Source organism: Neofelis nebulosa, chromosome 5 (genome assembly GCF_028018385.1).
Source record: "Neofelis nebulosa isolate mNeoNeb1 chromosome 5, mNeoNeb1.pri, whole genome shotgun sequence".
Classification (NCBI taxonomy): Eukaryota; Metazoa; Chordata; class Mammalia; order Carnivora; family Felidae; genus Neofelis; species Neofelis nebulosa.
In genome coordinates, this window is record NC_080786.1 from 27,442,873 (window position 1) to 27,466,050 (window position 23,178).

Sequence of the window (23,178 nt, forward strand, 5' to 3'; positions counted from 1 at the left end):
TGCATAGTTATTTACAATTGTTATATCCTTTTGTTGAATTGATTCCTTTATCATTATGTAATGCCCTTTTTTGTCCCTTGTTACAGTCTTTGTTTTTTATTTTGTCTGATCTAAGCATTGCTACCCTGGCTTTTTGTTTCCATTTGCATGGTAAATGTTTTTTCATTCCTTCGTTTTCAGTCAGTATGTGTCTTTAGTCCTGAGGTGAGTCTCTTGTAGGCAGAATATAGATGGGTCTTGTTTTTTATTCATTCTACCACCCTATGTCTTTTGATTAGAGCAGTTAACCCATTTACATTTAAAGTAATTATGATAAGGGCGCCTGGGTGGCTCAGTTGGTTAAATGTCCGACTTTGGCTCAGGTCATGATCTCACGGTCCGTGAGTTCAAGCCCTGTGTTGGGCTCTGTGCTGACAGCTTAGAGCCTGGAGCCCGCTTTAGATTCTGTGTCTCCCTCTCTCTCTGCCCCTCCCCTGCTCATGCTCTGTCTCTCTCTATCTCAAAAATAAATAAAACATTTAAAAAAATTAAAAAAAAATAAAGTAATTATGATAGGTATGTACTTACTGCCATTTTGTTCATTGTTTTCTGGTTGTTTCTATAGTTCTTCTCTGTTCCTTTCTTCTTCTCTTGCTTTCTTTGTGATTGGTGAGTTCCTGTAGTGTAATGTTTGGCTTTCTTCTCTTTATTTTTTTTGTATCCATTTTAAGTTTTGGGTTTGTGGTTACCATGAGGTTCATGTATAACATCCTAAGTATATAGTAGTCTATATTAAGTTGATGGTTATTTAAGTTTAAACACATTCTAACAAAAAACTTTAACTCCCTCCTCCACATTTTATGTGTATGCTGTCATATTTTACATCTTTTACTCATGATTTTCTTATGTCTAATTATGGCCATTTCTTTTCCATTTAAAGAAGTCCCTTTAACAGTTCTTATAAGGCTGGTTTAGTAGTGATAAACTTCTTTAGATTTTTTTTTTTTTGTCTGAGAAACTCTTTATTTCTCCTTCAATTCTGAATTATAACCTTGCCAGGTAGAATATTCTTGGTTATAGGTGTTATTCTTTCAGCACTTTGAATATATCATGCTCCTTGCTGGCCTGCAAAGTTTCTGCTGGAAAATCAGCTGATAGACTTTTAGGGTATCCCTTGATGAAACTTTTGTTTCCCTCTGCTTTTAAAATCTCTCTTGCTCTTTAACCTTTGACATTTTAGGTATTATATGTCATGGTGTGGACCTCATTGGGGTCATCTTATTTGGAACTCTCTATGCTTTTTGAACCTGGATGTCTGTTTCCCTTCCTAGGTTGTGGAAGTTTCAGCTATGATTTCTTCAAATAAGATTTCTGCCCCTTTCACTCTGTCTTCTTTTGGGACCCATAAAATGGAATGTTTGTTTCCTTGATGTTGTCCAAGAGATCCCTTAACCTATCCTCATTTTCTAGTTTTTTTTCTCTTTTTTTGCTTTCAGCTTGGGTGCTTTCCATTACCCTGTTTTCCAGATTGCTGATATGTTCTTCTGCATTTGCTAATCTACTGGTTCATTCCCTCAAGTGTGTTTTTTTATTTCAGTCATGGTATTTTTCAGCTCTGATCGGTTCTTTTTCATATTTTCTGTCTCTTTATTGAAGGTCTCACTGAGTTCTTCCATTCTTTTTCCCAGTCTGGTGAGTATCTTTATGATCATTACTTAAAATTTTTTATCAGGTATATTGCTTATCTCTGTTTTGTTTAGTTATTTTTCTGAGGTTTTGTCTTGGACTTTGTTTTGGAGTGTATTCCTTTGTGTCCCCATTTTGCTTTACTTTCTATTTGTTTCTATAGATTAGGTGGAACAATTACTTCTAAACTTGGAGAAATGGTCTCATGTATGGTGTCCCCTATATAGAACATGTGTGCAGGGCACCTGGGGGACTCAGTTGGTTAACTATCCAACTCTTGATTTCACCTCCAGTCATGATCTTGCAGTTCATGAGTTCAAGCCCCACACCAGGTTCTGTGCTGACAACACAGAGCCTGCTTGGGATTCTCTCTCTCCCTCTCTCTCTGCTCCTCCCCAACTCATGCATGCACACATTCTCTCTCAAAATAAATAAACTTAAAAAAAAAAAGACTATGCATGCATGGTGACTTTTGCTAGCTGGCTAGAGCTGGCTGGTGTGAGCTGGGGATGTCTCGAAACTCTCCATGCAGGGGGTACCCTGGAAGGATACCTAAAGCTGAAGTGGGTGTAGACTGGAGGAGGGGGTCCCGTGGTCCTATGCACTGAGAATACCTTGGCAGGGTAGCTAAAGCTGATGTGGGTACAGGTCAGGGGAAGCCCAGGGTTCTAATCACTGAAGGCATTCTGGCAAGATAAATGAAGTGAGTGCAAGCCATGGGGTCCCAGGGCTTTATGCATAGCGGTCACCTTGGCAGAATAGCTTAAGCTGAAGTGGATGTAAACTGGGGTGGGGGGGGGCATGGTCCTAGGGCACTCCTCTCAGGGGGCACCCCGACAGGGCAGCTAGTTTTTTATTTTAATTTTTTAAACTTTTATTTCATTGTGGTAAGAAGAATTAACATGAAATCTAAGAAGAATTAACATAAAAATCTGTTAGATTTTTTTTTTTAATTTTAAGTTTATTTATTTATTTTGAAAGAAATAGAGACAGTACAAGCAGGGGAGGGGCAGACAGAGACAGAGACAGAGAATCCCAAGCAGGTTCCATGCTGTCAGCTCAAAGCCTGAGGTGGGGCTCGAACCCATGAAATCATGAGATCACAACCTGAACCAAAACCAAGACTCGGACCCTTAACCAACTGAGCCACCCAGACGCCCCTACCCTCTTAGGTTTTTTAGTGAACTACAGTACTAGTTATAGGTACACTGTTCCACAGCAGATCTCTAGAACCTGTCTTGCTCAGCTAAATCTTTATGCTTATTGATTAATAACTCCCCATTTCCCCCTTCCTCCAGTCCTTGGAAGCCACGCTTTGATTCTATGAATTTAAATATTTTAGATACTCCATGTAAATGAAATCACGCAGTATTTGTCTTTCTGTGACTGGTTTATTTCACTTAGCATAATGTCCTCAAGGTTCATCCATGTTGTTGCCTATTATGAAAATTGACTATTTTTCAAAATAAAAAATTTATTGAGAAGAGTGGCATTGTTTTATACCTTTACAATTTTTTAAAAGTGGCTTAATAGAATGCAGCTGGATTCTCATATCTGCTTTTCATTTAGATTTATCATGACATTACATGTAATATAGTGTCTGGAAAACTATGTACTCATGAGAGGATCAAAGTGAAAAAGACAAGGAAGATCTTAGTGCTGTTTATGAAAGTAGTTTAGATTTTGGGCTCTCCTGAAAGGGTCTTGGGGACTCCCACGGTCCCTGGACTATTCTTTGAGAACTGTTCTTCTAGTCATGAAGTGAGATACTGGAAAAGCCAGCATTAAGTATTCCTGGGTATCATGAATAATTTCTCCATTTGTACTGCCCTGTTAAATAATTTTTAATAAACTGACATAAAGGATAACAAAGCAGCAGGATCTCCTTTCCTGAATATGGTGCTCTAAGGTAGAAAACCTACTCTATTTGAATTTCACAGGTGTGAAATCATTAATAAGCAGACATGATGTTGCCAGTGTTATTGTAATGGTCATAAAAGCTGCAGTCTTACTGAGATGATACACTTTTATGCTTTAATCGACATCATTTTATGTGCTAAGTAGGTGGATGCAAGATCTTGAAATTGTTTGAGGGGCCTCCTGTGGGGATAATTGCGTGGTGAAGTGTGTTCATTTACTTATAGATTTACCCCCAGAGAGCTTGGGAGTTTCTCAGTCAATCACCCAAATGCCTGGCTCCAGCATTTGCTATGCATAGCAGTTTTCACCACTGAGGAATCCCAAATAAGATGCAAATTGTCTGATAAATTATTTTGTATTTCTCTTTCACTTTTCCAAAAAATAGTCCTTGGATAGCTGTAGCATCAGCAAATGCAATCAGTGCTTTAGAGCAGGTTGATTTTCCGTTTTTATTGTTATGGAAATAAAACCAGAGACTGGGAGGTATGGCGACAGTAAAATGTGCTCTTTCCCTGGAGGCGTGGGATTTCAGACCATACCTTTAGGTACACTGTTCTATGTCAACATTGATAAATTACACAACAGCTATCTCTATTTTTGTCTGTAGTTATAATCTTAGATTAATATATTCTTATTTTGTTTAATTTTCTCTTGGGAAGGTATGAAATTATTTTTAGTTCAATGGCCTATGAAAATTTTAGGTGCATTTGACAAAAGCATTTAATGTACTGATGGAATAAATGCAATTCTAGTTTTCTCATTTGGAGTAGAATACACAGCAAAAGCAAGGATGGGCCCGAATTTATATATCTTTATGTATATATACCTTTTCCATTGTGAAGATTTATTCTATCCTATTAAGTTTTCTGGGGGCTTTTCAATAGGATCCTATTAATTCAGTTCCTAAGGTCAGAAATGCGTAACATTTTCTCACTTTCACATTAATCCTTTTCTTCCTCCCTGTTGTTTACAATCCTCATTTTTCATTTTATGGAGGGAATCAGCACAATACTTATGCTATTTGCATTGTCACATTTTTGTAAATTTTTCTTGTTGAATAATTTGGTAAAAATTATCCCACCATTTTAACAATGAATTTTGCTTGTGTTTTATTTATTTGTTTATTTATTTTGAATTTCACTTGTGTCTTAAATTAAGTTTTGCAATTGATCAAATCGGAGAAACCGTAATGACTTATAAAATACAAAATCTATTTCCCCCTTTTGTTTCTCTTAGAAATTTTCATCCTACTAAGGATCATGTAGTTGGATGTATCTTCTTAACTTTGTCTTTTGCCTGATAAATACAAAGAAAGGTCAAGTCCAGGCTTCCCACACTGGCTGTATGACATTAGACAAGTCCTCTAACTTTTGCAAGTCTCAGATTGTCATCTCTAACATGGGTTCTGAGAATCCATTCCCAGGCCACTCACCTAATGCTTCAATTGCCCAAGGCTAAGCAACTGTCACCTCACCTGGTGTGTTAAACCTGCCTCTGGCTAGTCTCTGGCCTCCAACTAGTTCATTCTCTAAATGGCTACCAAAATGATCTTTTAAGAATGTAAATTAGAGTTTGTCATTGCTTTGCTTAAAGTCCTCCAGTGGCTTTCTATTGTGTTTAGAATACAAAATAGAAAACATTTCACAGGGCCCACAAAGGCCCTGCTTACTTGCTCCCCACTTGGCCAACCTCGCCCAATGTTATGATTCATGTCACTCCTGTTAGGGAGACTGGCCGTCCTAGGTTGCCTGGGACTTTCTTGGTTTTAGCACTGAAAACTGGAATAGTTGGCCACTCTATTCCTGACGGTCCAGCTACACTGGCTTCCTTTCTTTCCCTTGGATATGCCCATATCTTTCCCACTTCACATCCTTTGCAAATGTTCTTTCTTCTGGAAGCCATATCATGTTATCTCACTGTGTACCTGGTCTATGCCTATTCATTCTTCAGGCCTCAATTTGAATGTCCTGTTCTCAGAGAATCCTTCCCTCAGCCACAGATATAAACTGGATTCTGTGAAGTTAATAGAAAATGTATATATTGTTCTCTGTCCCCAGTTCCTGGCACAGAGCTCCCAAAACCCTTGTAATATCCTAAGGGATAAGAGTACCATAATGATCTTCTGTTCTACTATTTGGTCTTTGACCCTGATTCATGAGGCAAAGTTCCTAAATCCTTTGGAATTTCCAGAGTGATAGGAATATCTTTAGTTCTACTGAGATGACTCTTGGTGGATTTGAAGGCTCCTGGATTTGAAGGAGAGGCAGCTCCCAGCTCCACAGTTTCTGAATGTATTTATCTGGAGTGGCCAGTAACTGCTTACTGTCGATAGCAGAGGTGGACAAACTTTCTTAAATGGTCGATAGTAAATATTTTAGGTCTTACAGAGCACGCTGTCTCTGTCACAACTACTCAACTTTGCCATTGAACTCTGCCATCATAGAGAGAAAACAGCCATGGATGACAGAGGCTATGACTGTGTTCCAGGAACACTGTGTTTACAAAAGCAGGCCCAGATTTAGCCCATAGGCCCTAGTTTGCCGACCCTTGGTCTAAGTAATTTTCTGCCCGTTGTCTTTGGGTTCTGAGAATGTTGGTAAATTCACTAATGGCACTGGAAAACGTAAATTTGAAATGAAATTTGCTTGCAGGATGTCCTCCTTTCCTTTATTGAAACTTGGCTTTGGCTTCACTGAAACAAACACTTCTGATACTGTTACCATGCAAATATATAGCACATCCATTTCTTCTTAGTTATTAAATAGGGTGAAATTAATTTTCTAGTGGGATGACTTAGCATTATTGCTGTTTGTGAAAAGATTTTGATGCAAATCAGTAGGCATGCCCTGGGCTTTTTCATTGTGTGTTGGATGAGGACAATCACAGATCACAAAAACATATATGTTCTGAGAGAAGGAGCTGGATATTAACAGGGAGAGGGCACTGAACCTTGTGATTTCAAGATTTTTTTCTTCTCCTTTGTGGGTGCTGGTTTCTTGGGAATGTTACCACCTATATATGAGTTAGAATTCCATAAACACCATGGCTGAACAATTCAGCAATACCTTGGTTCAGATCAAGAGACCAAGTGGAGCTAGGGTTGGGGGAGGTTCACTGTCCTTGAGGAACTGAGCTCTGTGCAGCAAGTTGATGGGGTTGGATGGACTGGGTGCAAAGCAAACTGAAATTTCATTTGGATTTGGGATTTGGGTTGGTAGGACAGAGTCACAACTGGGTGATAAAATTGAAATGTAAGTGGTAACTAAGAAGTGAAAGTGATGATGGTCAAAAATGTAGAGAACCAAGAAGTGACTGGAGATGTGAGTTGGGTTAAGTGCTTCAGGGGGGCACTTTGGGATGAAGAACACGTAAACACCTGGGATTCCATGACTTGTTTTTAGAGGAGGTATGTGACAGGAGGGTATCAGATTGGATGATCCAAGTAAATAGAACTTCTAACTAGGAAGGAAGTGTCAGAAAAACATTTCCCCCATATAGCAGCTGCTGTCACTGTTCCATCCATATCCCCTTCCATTCCTTTACCAATTTTTTGGACTCAGTCTCCTACCTATGTTTCTTTTGTTGGGGGTGGGGGGAGGGGAAGGCTGCTCTCAGACTCCCAGAGGCTGCTTTTCCAGTACTCAAAGAGAGCCAGAAGTGCCTGGGAATTTGCCCCTCACTCCTGCCATGCACCATCCCCCCACACCCAGAGTTACCCAAGGCAGCCTTTTAATAAAAGTGATGAATGTGTGCAAGAGTGTAAGTGTTCCAGTGCCTCCACCAACTGTCCCTAGAGCTCTGTGGTGAGCCATGATTACCCCTTGTGGGACTCTGCTTGATATGGGCCCCTTACATGGCTGCCGGCCCTCTCTGTCCCACTTCCTTACCCCCTACCAGTGGTTCCTGGGATCCTTTCCTAACAAATAACTTTGATGAAAGTCCTCATCTCAGAGTCTGTTTCTGGGGAATCCAATCTAAGACACCTAGTTTTTTTTTTAAAGTTGGAAGTAGTTCCTGGCTATTATAAGAGACCTAGGGGAGTTTTTCTTATCTGTTTTTTTTCTGAATTAAGCTTTTTCAAAAATTCACTTTGATGGTTTTATTGGTCTGCTGTCTCTGTCAAAGGACCCCCATTTGAATCACTACATCAGTAATAGTTAAGGAAAAATGACTTTAATATTCCCTGAGCCTTTTCTGCACGTACTTGCTCTATGGTCATGGTGCAACACTGGGTACCCACGCCTGCCAGAAGGAAGCCTTGCATAGATCCCACTCTGCATGGTGGCCTTGGTGTTGTTCATGATGGCCATCAGTGTTTTGACCCAAATAGTCAGTCAGACTCACCGGAAAGGTTTTAAAACTCCAAACACAATGAAGATGACAAGATTTTCTGAGAATGACTGTAAAGAGAACTCTACCAGAGATCTGTGGACAGTTTACCATGAATACTTAGAGACCAAGAGATTTTCAACGTAGGAAGTAGATTCTTGTTTCCATTTGTCAAGTAACTGGTCCCCAAGTCAGCATTTAAGTGTTGGGGTGGCACTTTATCCCAGAAGTGTCCTGGAATTCTACTTATTTGGGACTTCTGCAATCTACATGGAAGATCTGAGTTCTCTTTGCCAGCTCCATTCATCTTCTCTGCCAGAGTCCAAGTTGGGAAAGAATATTCCTGTTAGATCTCATGATGGTTAATTTTATGTGTCAACGTGGCTAGACTATGGTACACAGATGTTTGCTCCAACACCACTGTGGGTGGGCCTTATCTAATCAGTTGAAGATCTTAAGAGAAAAAATTGAGGTTCCCCCTGAGAAAGAAAGAATTCTGCCTCCAGACTGCCTTTGGACTCAAGACTGCAACATTAACTCTTGCCTAGGCCGCCAGCCTGCTGTCCTGCCCTACAGATTTTGGAGTTGCCAGCCTCCCATGACAACTATGAGAGCCAATAGCTTAAAATAATTTGTCTCTCTGTCTCTGTCTCTGTCTCTTTTTGTCTCTCTGTCTCTTTCTGTCTCTCTTTCTTTCTGTTTCCATATCCTATTGGTTCTGTTTCTTCAGAGAACTCTGGCATAGATCCCATTAAATGTCCCCCAGTCAGAGTCTCATATTCTGTACATTTCTCTGTTTAATCAGTTCATGCCCACCTTCATGTAGGTTATGGCACATCTTAGCTTTATGGCACTTTTCTCCCCATGAGTTTTGTGAATACTTAGAATTCTAGCAATGTAATGTGAGGCTAAAAATAATTACATACTTACTTCCCCTAAATATGACTTTGACCACTTGAGGAACAATGTGAAATTTCATTAGTATGTGACTATTCAAATCCATTATGTGTCCTAATTATGAGCCTAATCCTGTTACATGTATGTTTTTCTCTTTACAATCATTTAAAGGTTGGGATATCACCAACTTGGATATTAGGAGAGAGTTCTAGTGTAAAGTCTGTCATGATTCATTATGTAACCTCAATATAACAACTCAACTATTTATACATGATGATAAAATAAATATTTTCCTAAAAAATGAAAGAAAAGCTGGAAATTTCTACGTAGTTTTTTTGTGGCCATCCTCCAATATACCTCACAATGATTCTTGCCTCCTGGTGTTTGGTCCTCTCTCACGCTGAATAGGACTGACCTGTGTAACCAGTAGGGATTGTGTGGAAATTGAAAAACGTGTCTTCCAAGGCTGGATAACAAAAGATATTGCAGCTTCTGCCTGGCTCTTTTGGATCATTCCCTCTGAGGGAAGCCAACTGCTGTGTGGTAAGGACACAGCTCCCCTATGGAGAGGGTCTTGTTCAAGGAACGAGGTCTCCTGACAAGAGCTACATGAGTGAGCTTAGGATCGGATGTCCCAGTCCCCATCAAGCCTACAGATGACTATAGCCCCAGATGACTTCTTGGCTGAAACCTCATGGTGGGCCCTGAACCCAGACATTCCACCTGTGCCACTCCTGGATTCCTAACTCATAGAAAATATGTGAGATAATAAATGTGTGTTGTTGTTTTAAGTCGTAGTCTGGGGCAGTAATAGATATTATGCAGCAGTAGATAACTAATTCAGTAATTTTTGCTGAATGGCTCTTTCTAGTGACTTCACGTGTAAAAAATTACATTTTAACCTCTGGTCAGGGTTCTAGACATTATTTGAAAGTGCTCTGTAGTATTTAGTGGTATGCATGTGGCAGAGATAGTGGTTGGGAAGAGGAAGAGAAAGAGATGGCATATGGATAAGACATGGAGGCTGCAGTGAATTTAAAAAGTCACCATTTGCAAATATTGCATTTGTGAGTATGTGATGAAATCGAGTGGCTACCTCTAAGGAATGGCCAAACAGAATTATGTAGTCAGCATGACTTAATACAAATGAGCACTAGATTTGGAATCAGAAGATGTGGTTTGGGGTCTGCCACTTTCAAATTAACTTAAAAAGGGTCAAACAGCTCTAAATGTTATGTTCCTTGTCTGCAACATGGGGGGCTAACACCACCTACCCGTATCATACCGTGTTGTGAGGGAGGCTTAAGTGAGAAAAAGTATTTGAAAGCACTTTAATTGTGAAGGATTCTACAAAGGTAAATAATTGTTATTACTTACTGTTTTGAGGATATGCAAATGGAAGCTTGTCTAGACTTTATAAACCATGAAACAGCTCCTTTTAAACATGGGCTTACCTTCCTCTCTAAGACCATATCTCATGCCACAAGAAGTAGCCAGGTCCAGAAAGGGTAGGTCACCCAGGAAATATAACATTGCAATAGAAATTTTCCTCAGTAGGACCATAAAAAGTTGCCTAAATTGATGTGTATAATATTCACTTCCTTTAATTAAAACATTTAAATGAATGCCATGCCCACAGTATCAGTGCAGTAGATTTCCCTCGTGTTTTTGTGATCATTGGCCCATCTTGCCGTATTCAGTTTGCCTGTTCACATTGGTGAGCTAAGCACGTCCACACCAGCAGGCATCTTCTGGCAGTTTCCTGACTGTCTCCAGCTGGCCAGTTAACTGAGGGGTGCTGCCAATGGGAAACAAACATTTTCCAGGAGAATAGAGGTGGGAAAGAGAAATTATAACTTCAGGATTTCATTAGAGAGGAAATCCTATTTGGCTCACAAGGTGTTGTTTCTGCCAACAAACAAATTGCTAAATGCATTCCACGCAACTGAGCTTCTGTTTAATGAGGAAATATAGCCAAAGAAAAATAAGACACAGGCAGACACTTCCTTGTGATAGCACTTTAAATTCTTCAGCTTCATGAAAATCTTAGTTGTAATCTCACTTCTTGACAGACACTTGGTGACCAGGAGCAGAAAGCTGTGGTCGAATCTCTTGCTACTCAAATTGTGGTTCGTGGACCAGCTGCATCTCCATCACCCCAAGCATGTCAGAATTGCAGACTCCCAGACCCCACTTCAGACCTACTAGTCAGAATTCATATTTCGTCAGGTGCTCCAGAGGATTCATATACATGCTGATCTCATTGGTTCTTCCATGTCTTACATTTGCAAACCTTAGAGCAGGAAAACAGCCTGAAATCATCTAGTTCAGTGTCCAACTTTTAGGGTGCTGAATTATTACTGTCCCCTGTTTACAGATGAGACCCCTAAGGCCCAGGGAGTACCAGCTCCTTCAGAGTCTCTGTTCAGTCTCCCTATATTTCTCCTTGAGAGGGTAGATTCTCTGGCCTGTATTTATTTCTCTGAATCTGGTGGAGGAAAGACAAACTTACCTACTTATTTTGACTTTTGCTTTCTAAACTAGAAAAACAAGTTCAGAGAAATGTTATAGTTTTGCCTAAGGGAGAATCACATTGGCATGTAGAATAAAAGCACACACTTTAGACCTTGAGGGAGACCTATTTCCAAATGGATCATGGGACTTTATTTCTGTCATGTGGGGGGGGGGGTGGTGGGGAGGAGGCTTTTGTACACTCAGTCAAACAGATGTCACCCAAAGAACTCCTCATAGCAGAACCTGCAGTCCTATATATAAGAAAGGCACTGTACTGTACTTAATTTAGCTCTCCTTACAAAAAGGGTCATGAATATGCATTTTGGCTAAGAAAATTTTTTCACAGCCTAATGTGTGATGCTGCTGGCTAAGCTAATCAACAAGACTAATTTTAGCCTTAGTTTTGAAGCTTTATTTTAGAATAGGCCACACTATTAATACTAACCTATAGCTTATCGTGTGAGAGAAGAGAACATCAAAAAGACATAAAACCAAGCAACTGCCATGTCCCCAAGACTATAAACATATTGTTTGTAATTGAGCTTTAGTTCCACTTACAGTTAGTGATCTGATTAATAAAGTAGATGTGATACCTGCTATGCAGTAAAACACATTGTCTACTTTGGGGATCTAGGAGGTCCATGAGCCGCCTTTCTCTGGGGTGAAGGGAGGGAGATGAATATCTATGAAAATTCTACATTCCATTTGTATGGAAGTATTGAATCACCATATTGCATACCTGAAACTAGTATGATGCTGTATGTTAACTAACTAGAATTTAAATAAAAACTTTAAAAATAGGTGGAAAAGCTCTACTTGTTGGTCCTATATAAAAGAAGGTGGAAAAGGCATCCTCTAGATGAGGTTTGATTTGATAGGTCCTCTGAAGTGGCTCTGGGCACATGCAGAGGAGGCCCAGCATTAGGGTGGGATCAAGTCACTGCCTCTTCCCTGTTAAGTCCAGGACTAGGAGAGTCAGAAAACCTCTGGGCCTGTAGTTGTACCTTCTTGTTTGCAGGGATCAGGATTGGTGGTGGTGGAGGGTGTGCTTGCCAGAGGAGGAACAAAAGGTCAGAAAGGTGAAGTGACCCACATCCCAGGGTTACAAAGAAGTCTAGGCAAATCCAAACTGGAGGCTGTAGTCCAGCATAGCTAGACATATAAAGGAGGACACTCTAGAACAGCACTGACTGTCTGGTGGGAATGTCAGCGATGATGGAAGTGTTCTATGATCTTGTCACAGATGGCTTTCAAGTGCTTGAGATGTGGCCAGTGTGACTAAGGAATTGAATTTGTCATTTTATTTCATTGTAATTAATTTTAATTTTAATAACCACTTGTGCATGGTGGCTACCATATTGGACAAGGCAGTTCTGGAAGGAGAGCTCTTGAAAAGAATGAGGTTAGAAAGCAAGAGTGAGTTCAGGAGAAAATGTAGAGTCCAGGTCACAAAAGCCAAGGTCCTGATCTAAAGGTGCATGAGAGAACCATCTGGAAAGCATCAGAAAAATAAAACTGCCTGGACCCAATCAGAATCCCTTTTGGTGCATACCTTTAACTGAGAGCTACGGAATTCATTGGTAAGAGAAGACGGGTCTGGGAAAGAGAGTACACCCAGGTGATAGAAGGCCTGGACTGCCAAGCTGAAGATTTCATACTCCATTTTATTGGCAGTGGGGGAGACAGATGGGGAAGAGAGAGATGGTAGTGAGTGCATTAGGCAGAATTTGTGACATCCTGTGTTAAGATGGGAGGTGATTGCAAAAGCTGTGTGTTAAGACATTATCTGGAGTGTTCATTTCTGCTTTGGAGTATGAGTGTGTTCATTTCACTGGGGGATGTCCATATCTTTCCCTGGACTGAACATTGGTTCAAAATGTTCCTTAGCAAATGTGCTGCTGTAAGCCTCCAGCCCCACTAAACACTATGGTGATTGAAAATTACAGTTGCTTCCCACAGGCCCAGAAGGGGGCTCTTTGTAATGAAATAGAGATGCAGCAGCATTTGGAATATGGAGTAACAGCCTCTCCAGGCCCTCCAGCAGGGACCCGTGGTATCCATAAAAGGGGATGATTCACATGGAAAATTATTTTCCGAGTGTACCCTTCCCCCTCCAGGACTTCTGAGCTCCCATGAGCAATCTTAATGGCTGCTGATGGGAACTAGGACACCCTGAGAACTTGGCCCTGCTGATGACTCACTGAATAACCCTGAAAACCTGTTTCATAGTTCACAGTGCAGGGAGGGATGGCTTTTAAAAATTGAAAAGGAAAAATAAACCCAGTATATGTTGAAGTTTAGAAATTGGCAAAACGCCTTTTCCAAAACAGCAAAGTTTCCGCGCCAGTTTTTTTTCTTCTAACAGTGCAAGGGAAGATATGTCCAAGGGTGACAGACCTAGTACCTTTATTAGCTGCTGGGAGAATGAAAGGCTGGGGACTCAGCTATGGTGGAGTCCAGCTGTCTCCCTGAAAGACACGTCACCTCTACCTGGGGAGTTTGCTGTAGCTCTGCTGTTGACCCTTTATACATGAGTGCTTCTTTGACGTACCAAGGATGAGGTAACCCAGACATCAGTTTGGATGCCCTGTCCCAAGATTTGGGAAGCTTGACTCAAACAGAAGCTTGTCCAGAGCTCTCTTTGTAATTGATGGGCAGGCTCCGTCCACCTCCATCTCATGTTCTGAGGCTGGTGGCCTCCTTTGGCACCTTTTGATTCACACAGAAACCCGGTCTCTCGCCTACTACACCAAGTGTTTGATGTGCCACCAGCTTGCTGGCTCTGACCCCTCCTACTCTCCTTCCCAACCCCTTTTCTGGAGTAAGGCCAAAGTCCTCTTCTTGTCTCTGGCAGAGGGATCATATTGTCTTTCCCTGCACTCTCGTCAGGTATTTTTCTAAATGCTTACAATTGGGTGCCTGCTTCAGCAGCACGTTTACTAAAATTAGAATGATAGGTACTTATATTTGGTATGAAAACTGTGAAGAAAACAAACATTCTCTACCTGCTAAGGGAATAGTAATGGTCATTTATTAAGCACTTACTACGTTCTAGACACTGTGCTAGATAGAGCATTTTAAGAAAACTTTGAGGGCTGCCTGGGTGGCTCAGACAATTAAGCATCTGACTCTTGATCTGGCTTAGATTGTTGCATCCACACGACTCCTGAAACAGAATGGTACGGGCACCAGTGACAGTCACAACAAAGTTTATTACAATGAGAGGCAAGGCCGACAGATCGGGACCAACACTCTTGATAAGAGTGTGGCCCCGAACAGCCGGGGTACAGAGTTTTTAAAGCCGATCACATCGTTTTATCATTATCTGGGAACAGAACAGATAAACAGTTCCTAGATGAGTTAGAAACAGTTGCCAGATGAGTCAGAAACAGTTATCGAATGAGGTGATTATTTTAGACTTTCTGCTGCTAAGTTGCAACCAGTGGATCTCCTTGACCTTGTCTCTGATGCTCTTTTTGAGGTTTTGTTTCCTTCGTTGGTAAAGCCTGATTCACAAGAGTATGAAGTATGATTTACAAGAGTAAAAGCAAGGTTGTTGTCTTTTGACCTTCAGTGTCAGAACAAAGTTGTTATCTTTAAAGCTAAGCATTAGCCCTACACTACAATTTAACCCTTACAAGATCATGATCTTATGGTTTGTGGGTTCGAGCCCTGCATCAGGCTCTGCATTGGAAGTGCAGAGCCTGCTTGGGATTCTCTCTCTCTGCCCTTCCTCCACTCATGTGCCCACTCTCTCTCTCCTTCTTTCAAAAAATAAATAAAAATAAACTTTAAAAAGAAAAGAAAAGAAAACTTTGAGCAGGGCAAGTATATTAGACCTCAACAGATAAAAAATTTGGCTGTCTGAGATATAATTTATATCTGACAAATGACTCATTTTAGCAGTGTCCGTAGGTATTGTTTGTAGAAAGTCTGAGGGAATAAATGTATAACATAAAAGAATGTGACCTTGCTGGCATCTGACTATTTTCCTTTAAGAGGTGTTTACATCATTGCACAACATCACCCACCTCGTATAGAATTGTATGTTACAGCTATGAGTTAAGGTATCATTATAATACCCCCAAGTCTTTGATTGGGCTCCTTAGATGCAGAGCCTGAAATGGTTATTCTGGTGTATGTGTTTTATTGAGGGAGAGCTCTTGGTTTCAGGGGGAGGGTATATCTAGACCCACAGAAAGCTCTGGAGCATGAGGGATACGAGGGGGCCAGGTCCACTTGAGTCATTAAGTCGTTGGCCAGGACTTTGCTCCAGGGTGGAGGGAACACATAACCTCTTTGATAAGGAAATTCTTTGATCTGAGAGCAATTGTCTGGAGAAGGGCATTTGTGCCCTGTTAGCAATTGTTATGGGCTGAATTATGTTCCCCTAAAATTCATGTTTTGAACCCTAACCCACAGTAACTCATAATGTGACTGTATTTGGAGATGGGGCCTTTAAGGACGTGATTAACTTAAAATGAGGCTGTTAGGGTGGGCTTTAATCCTATCTGACTGGTGTCTTTATCAGAAGAGAAGATCAGAGATTAGGACCCTGAAAAACCAGTGCTAGAGAGTCAACCCCCCACAAGCCAAGGAGAAACCAAACCTGCCAACAGCTGGATCTCGAACTTCCAGCCTCCAGAATGATGAGAGTAAATGTTGTTTTAGTCCCCGGTCTGTGGCATTTTGTTGCGGTAGCCCCAGCAGAGACTAACACAGCAGCCAGCGCTCACAGCAGCTGGATGAGTGTGTCAGTTATATTTTGGGGTGCGCCTGGTAAGGAGGTTTGGGTGGCACGTCAGTAGTATTCACTACACCCACATACAAATGGGAAAAACCACCAGAGAAGTGACATCAGCTGCCCAAGGTCACAGAGCCAATAAGCAGCAGAGACCAGATTTGAACCTCAGCCTGACCCTACAGTTTATCCTCTTAATCTCTCAGAAGCAGCAGACATCACCAGTTAACTTGGGCTTCAATTTCTGTGGTTTTTTTCATGCCAATTTGCCTGCACTTTACACAAGATAGAGCTCCCTGGGGAAACTGAGGCAGCTCAGCAGAGACAGTGTCAGCATCTAAGTGCCTTCTCAAGGCATTCTCTCACCCAGTAGTTTTGGGAATGTTGTGGCATATTAATCATAGGTTTCTCCGCCATATGAGAAGATGATGTTTTTATTTAAAATGTTTTCATTAAAAAAATGGATTAAGGCGATCTTTTTCACACCCACAAGTGCCATATTTAGGAAAATAAGAAATCTGGAGAACTGCCTTGTCAGTATAATAATAACTATTGTCATTCTGAGCACCGCTGCTTCCAGTTTGTAATGTGAGAACGTGGTCTTTAGAGGCCACATCAAGATCTAACAATAGATCAGTTTGTTCTTATTATAGCTTTTGTTCAATATTTTCTGGCTCAAGATAAAGCCATTGCCCACTTCAGAAAACTAGGAAAGAAAGGAAAAATAAAGAAGGGCATGTCTGGGCAGCTGCCTGCCACGAGATCCCCTCCTCACCCCCAGCTGCCCCACCACAGTTGACATAGAGAACATCCTCTATTTAGGAGGAGATGCTTTCCCTGAGATGGTAGGCATAATGAGAACCATTTTAAAAATATCTTGTGGAGGGGCGCCTGGGTGGCTCAGTTGGTTGGGCTTCCAACTTCAGCTCAGGTCATGATCTCACGGCTTGTGAGTTCAAGCCCCACGTGGGGCTCTGTGCTGACAGCTCAGAGCCTGGAGCCTGCTTCCGATTCTGGGCCTCCCTCTTTCTCTCTACCCGTCTCCCACTCATGCTCTGTCTCTCTCTTGTCAAAAATAAATAAAAACATTGAAAAAAATTGTTTTAAAAAAAATACCTTGCGGGTATTGTTGACTTCCTAGGAGAAGGGGCAGAAAAGTGGTGAGTGAATCTGTTGGATTTCCCAAGTCACAGGTCACTTGGTCACCAATCAGTTCTGACACTATTGGAGGAAAAAATCTTTATGTCCCCCACTGCCCTTTTCCTGCCCTTCCCCAAAACAAAGATTAGGAAATTCTTTGCATGAAATTTGAAAGTGCTTATCTCTTAGAGGTGTAGGCATTCATTTGTTGGACAGGAAGCTTTGAATTTGGAGTGTCTGCTTTGAAAAGGCAAAAGATTTATAGATCTGAAGAGAAACCAGAGCATCCTGGAGTGTCTGCTTTGAGCCATGGGTTTGAGAAATCGTGGGGAACAGGACCGTGTTGGCTCCTGCCTCCCAAGAGCTTATCAACTGGGGATATCTGTAGAAGCTATTTTTATTTGAGCAGAAAGTGCCAGTCATTGTGCGAAATTAGCGGTTCTCAAATTTAGGCTTGCATCAGGATCCCCCTGGAGGGCTTATTAAAATGCAGATTGCTGGACACTTCCTTCAGCTTCTGATTCAGCAAGTCTGGGAAGCCTGAGAATTTGCTTTTCTAGTAATATCCCAGGTGATGTTGTTGCTGCTCTTTTGGGGAACACCGTTTGAGAACCATTGTGCTAAACTCATGATATGCATTTACTCAAGACATACAGATGGTTAGAATCATTCAGCGTGGTGGTAGGTGCACAGGCTGAGGTATTCCTTCCACATCACTAAGTTCCTCTAAAGGAAATGAGGCTTTGACTTTAGGCAAAGTTCTTATGTTATTACTTCTTTTAAAAAAATTCTTAAAAAATAAAAAATAAATTCTTTAGTGCATTTTTCTGATCATTTGAGAAGTTTAAAGGGCTGGTACAATAATATATGAAGTATCAGGGAAATTCTCATTCAACAATTACACCTGTGTGTCACTTTCTCCTTGAAGGTCCTGTAAGGTAGAGCAATGGTTCTCCAAGATGCGGCAGCAGCATCATGTAGACTTCTTGCCACTCCCCCCAAACCCCCGCCCAGACCACCAGTTTTTTAATCTGAAACACTGGGCATGGGGCCAGGAATCTGTTTTAACAGGCCTCCACGCAATCCGAGTTTACACTCCAGTTTGAGCACATCTGAGGTTGAGGGTAGTGACAGTTGGGCTGAGTCTGAGGGAGAGCCCTTGGCATTCAGTATTCCCAGCTCCTTTCAGACACTTTACCAGGATGACTAAGTGTTTCAGTTTTCCCGTCTCCTAAGTGGAAAGCCTATCCCTTGTCCAACATCTTTCAGAGCGATGGGGGAAGACAATCACACCTTTTATCCATGACGTGGTTTTACTAACGAAGACGAACGTTCCTAGCTAACCATGAAATAGCACCAATTCGGTGAAAAAAAGATAGGATTCAGGTTATTTGTGTTCTGGTCTAGTGTCCACCCTGCATACAGCTCTGTGACTTTCAATTGGTTATTAGCCTGCCTGAGCTTCACTTTCATTATCCAAAAAAATGATAAAAATGTCCTGGTCTAACTTGAATAACTGTTGCAGTGATTAAATGGGATAATGGATGTGAATGTGCTTTTGCAAACTGTAAAGTGCTTTAACTTTGGACTGCTCACTCACAGCTTTGTTCTTCTCCATCAGTAAAAATGAGAAGAGTGCCCTACAACTCCATAGAGATCGTGACAGCTAATGGTACAACAATTTGAACTCTTCTAAAGTAAAGCTTATGTCTTCATTTTTTTGGTCTATAACATATAAGGTTGGAAGATGTAGTCTTCCATATTCTATTATAGTTCTTCTATATAATAATACATGATAGTACTTTTATTTGAATTAGTCACATCCTATAGCAACAGTTTGGATGTTGTGCCCCAGACCAGCATCCCCAGCATCCCCTGGCAACCTGTTCAAAATGCACATTTTCAGGCCTCACCCCAGACCTACTGAATCAGCAAGTGGGTGGGGCCCAGTGATCTGTGTTTTAACAGGCCCTGCAGGTGGTCCTGATATTCACTTAAGTCTTAGAGAAAGGGATTTGTTAGGGTCTTAATTGAAGGGTCTGGCAAAGAGCCTCCTTTTCATGGAACAGGGTGATTGCTTCTCTTTTTCTCCAGCACGGATCTGTAACAACTGTGCCCAAGTTCAGGCAGCCACAACTGGATTCCTTCATAAACACATTGTCGCTGCCCACCCAGCCTAGTAGAGATCTGGAATGCCGCTCCAGTGCATCTGCTATGAGGCTGACTTTACGGTGTGAGGAAATTAAAGCTATTTATCACAGACCATTTTCCCTCAGTGACAGGAGAAATGAGCCTTAGCCTAACAAGGCTTCAAATTGGGCCCGCATAAGAAAAACACACAGCTTGACAAACACAGTTTGAGCAGACTTACATTTCTTTTGACTTTTCCTTTTGAAAATGATCTCTTTTCTGAGCTGTACCAAGATAGTGGTGCTCGTTTAAGAAATACTGGAGATGAATTCATCCCCGTCTGCTTTATGACTTAGGCACAAGTGGCAGGAGGGCACTTTCCTCCTTACCATTTCTTTCCTTCCTCTCCTTCCTGGGAGGGGATCCTTGGTAAGAGAGGGAATCTTTCCTCTAAAACCAAGACTCTGTGCACAAGGAGTCATGTTATGGGAGGTGGGGCTCAGTATTTATCAAGAGAACCATTTGGCTGTGGGATTTGGCCTTTTGCCTTATTACCCATTTGAGCTGGGTACAGTATGGATTTTGAGAAGTGATTCTATTTTGTGTATATATTTGTGATTGTCCAATATTTCTGTTTCTTCCTGGTGTTGTGTATTACAGGTAAAACGTGTACAGAGTTTTACGGTAAATGTTAGTAATGACATTTACTGGGTACATAACGTGCATGGTGCTTTGCATCCATTATACTATTTAATGTTCTCAACAATTCTAAGAGATGGGCATTATCATCTCCATTTTACAGATGAGAAAGCTGAAGGGCAGGAATAGGGCTGGTATAGAGCTGATATTAGAGCCTTGATTTAAATGCAGCTCTTTTTTGATTCCAAAGCCAGCATTCTAAACCAGTGTTTTTCAAATTGTGTGGTGAGAAATCAACAAGTTGCAACTAGCATTTAAAACAGTTTTCTTGAATAGAACGTGAAAGACCAGAATTCTCATATTTAGTAAGGGTAAATCTGGATGCATGAAACTTTCATTTCAACTACAAATATATTTATGTTCATACACAAATATAAGCACATTTCTGGGTACTGGGAAACAATGTAAATGATACTTCTTATTGTGTCACAGTCAAATTTGAAAGCAAATATTCTGGCCTAACGTGGAGGAGATGAGGAATAGAGGGAAAGAAAGAGAAAAATAGGAATAAATAAATGAACGAATAACTGTCAAAGAGACAGAGAACCTCTGGGGGGAGAGGGAGAGGAAATAGGAGGAGGTGGGAAGAAGAAGACAGAGTGGACAAGTCTGTGAAAGAGATGCAGAGATGGAGGGAGAGGTGGAGGGGGAGGAACAGAGGTGGGAAGTCGTGTGGTCCTGTCCACCATTCCATTCAGTGAGAAATGCCCCTACTTGAGGACAAAACTAGAGACTTGAATTATCTACTTGGGAGCCATTAGTTTTCATATACTTATCTTGCTCATATATTTCATATATGCTTCATCTACTCCTCAAGCCATTCTGAGTGTGAGTTGAGTCAGGATTTTTATAAAACATAGCTCCCACATACAAATAATCTATTTCATTTGCTGCTCAACAGAAAACCAGTGATCTAAAGGGAAAACAGTCTGTGTTGGAGTTACCAGAAGTATGGGAGCCCCAGTGTGCCCCTTCCTAAGGAATTGGCAAAGACAGTTTTTTAATATATGTAATTTTTGTATTTTGAGTTAATTTTGAGGTCATGGCACTGGCCTCTTGTGTTTTATGGGAAACCATAGTTAGTGAAGATTTTAAAGTACCCCGCTGTCACACTATCAGGGAACTCTACCTCTACTAAGTATCCTACTTCCAGAGGATTCTGGAATCACTTAATGAAAAGTCCATTTTTACAGATGTGGAAATTGAGTGAACATTTTATAAAGCTTCCCTGTATACAGTGGTTTCATAAGAATCATATTACCGAATCTTCCCAGCTACCCTGCCAGGTTACCCTTATGCCAGTTTTACTGGAGAAATTGGAGCTCAATAAGTTCAAATACCTTGTCTAGGTTCTCCTGTAAGAGGCAGTAGAGCCGGATTCCAACCTGATTCTCTGACGCCAAATTCCATATTCCACCCCCCACCCCCAACAAGAAACACAGAGTAGCAACAGTGGGTTGAAAAACAGTGCTGTTTGTTATGATTTAGAAGAATTTATTTAGAAGAATTATTTTGTTTGTAAATCAGATAATGGTGCAGAGCCTAAAATGCCCATGGTTTTAATATGGTGGGGTGTCACTCTGTAATTTGCTCCTTTCCCCGAGGATATTTCCCTATTTCTAGGCCTTCATTAGTAAATTGGAGTTGATATCACTGTGTTTTTTTGTGATCCAGTCTTGGCCTTTCTTGGTTGAAAACCATTATAAACACCGGTTATATTTTTAGTTGGTAATAACATTGCATCATGTAACTTAGGTAGTCACTTCTTGGCATCAACTTAAGTGAGTGATCCTTCCTTTTTAAAAACAATAAATGCCACATATAGATGTAAGTAAGCAGGGTCCCAGAGTGAACGCCATTTCAAAAGCCTTCATAGGCTATTAAAAAAGAACCATGATGTTTTCCCCAGCTTGCCAAAATGCCATTCCTGTATATCCTATGCATCTTACCTGGTCGCACCACTTATTCTTTAAAAAAGAAATTCCCAGGAAGAGTGCTGTCATAGTTCTACTCCAGCTGCCTCTGCAGAAGTTTTGTGTGGGTGTGTAAGAGAGCCCTGCAGGCAAGGCATCTCATCCTGCTTCTGCTCCTACATCCCCTCCTTTGTAATAAAGATTTATGCCTCCAAGAGATCATTTCTTCTTGTTTCATGGCTTTATTCTTCCACCTTCAAAATATGGTTGCTGGTAGAGTCATTCCTCCTTTCCTTTACGGGTTTAATTTTGCTGAGTATTTATTACATTCAACCAGATACTTTCAGGAAGCCAAGATTCAGCTCTACCCTCCTGAGAGCTTTATCAGCACAAACATAATATACATCTCTGGGAAAATATAGGAGATCCTAGATTTGTTACAATTTTAATGACTGGTAGGACTTGATTGCTGTTAATTCTTTATTTCAGACATCCCAGAAGACCCACTTGTGGCTGAAGAATATTATGCTGATGCATTTGATTCCTGTTCTGAAGAAAGTGAGGAGGAGGAAGAAGAAATAGTGTTCTCAGGACCGGAGGAAGAGGTTAAGGATGAAGGACCCCAGTCTGCTTATAGAACAATCCAACAGGTATATGCTGCTCCCCAGTGAATATAGTGGAACTGTCCGAGGTACCGATCAGGCTGTAACTTCCCAGAGGGTCCAGGAAGTCTTAGAACCTGAAGTGGGAGATGGGGACTGGGATTTGTTACAAAGGTGCCATATGATGGGTCTTTATTTCCAAGGTTCAGGGGAAGGCAGGGCCCCATGGAATTCTTAGAATCTGCTGTGGACCATGTTGATTAGGGAAGGGCTAGAGTACCCAGTACTTAAGCAGGTGGGAAGATGATATGTACTACACTGAGGAGCACCCTATATACAGCTGTTGAGTAAAGAATGCAAGTGTCTCTTTAGCAGAGAGAAGGGGATTTTTTAAAATATACTCTTCTGGGGGCAACTTTTCTATGGCTCAGGTCATGATCTCACAGCTCATGGGTTCAAGCCTCACATTGGGCTCTGTGCTGACAGGTCTGAGCCTGGAGCCTGCTTTGGATTCTGTGTCTCCCTCTCTCTGTCCTTCCCTTGCTCATGCTCTTTCTCTCCCTCTTTCCCAAAAATAAATGAACATTAAAAAAATAAGTATATATATATTTATGTATATATAAATTTA

General features: G+C 41.1%; 1 protein-coding gene across 11 annotated transcripts in view; it reads left to right on the forward strand.

Moving 5' to 3' along the window:
• NEK11 (NIMA related kinase 11) overlaps positions 1-23,178 on the forward strand; it is a 288,025-nt gene that overhangs the window by 144,147 nt on the left and 120,700 nt on the right. For 7 of the 11 annotated variants that reach the window (XM_058729881.1, XM_058729887.1, XM_058729882.1 and 4 more), the window contains 2 exons: positions 1,636-1,671; positions 22,438-22,598. In XM_058729881.1, coding sequence (XP_058585864.1) covers positions 1,636-1,671; positions 22,438-22,598 — 197 coding nt within the window. The remainder of the gene's footprint in view (positions 1-1,635; positions 1,672-22,437; positions 22,599-23,178) is intronic. The other 4 variants (XM_058729883.1, XM_058729884.1, XM_058729879.1 and 1 more) reach the window with 1 other exon arrangement.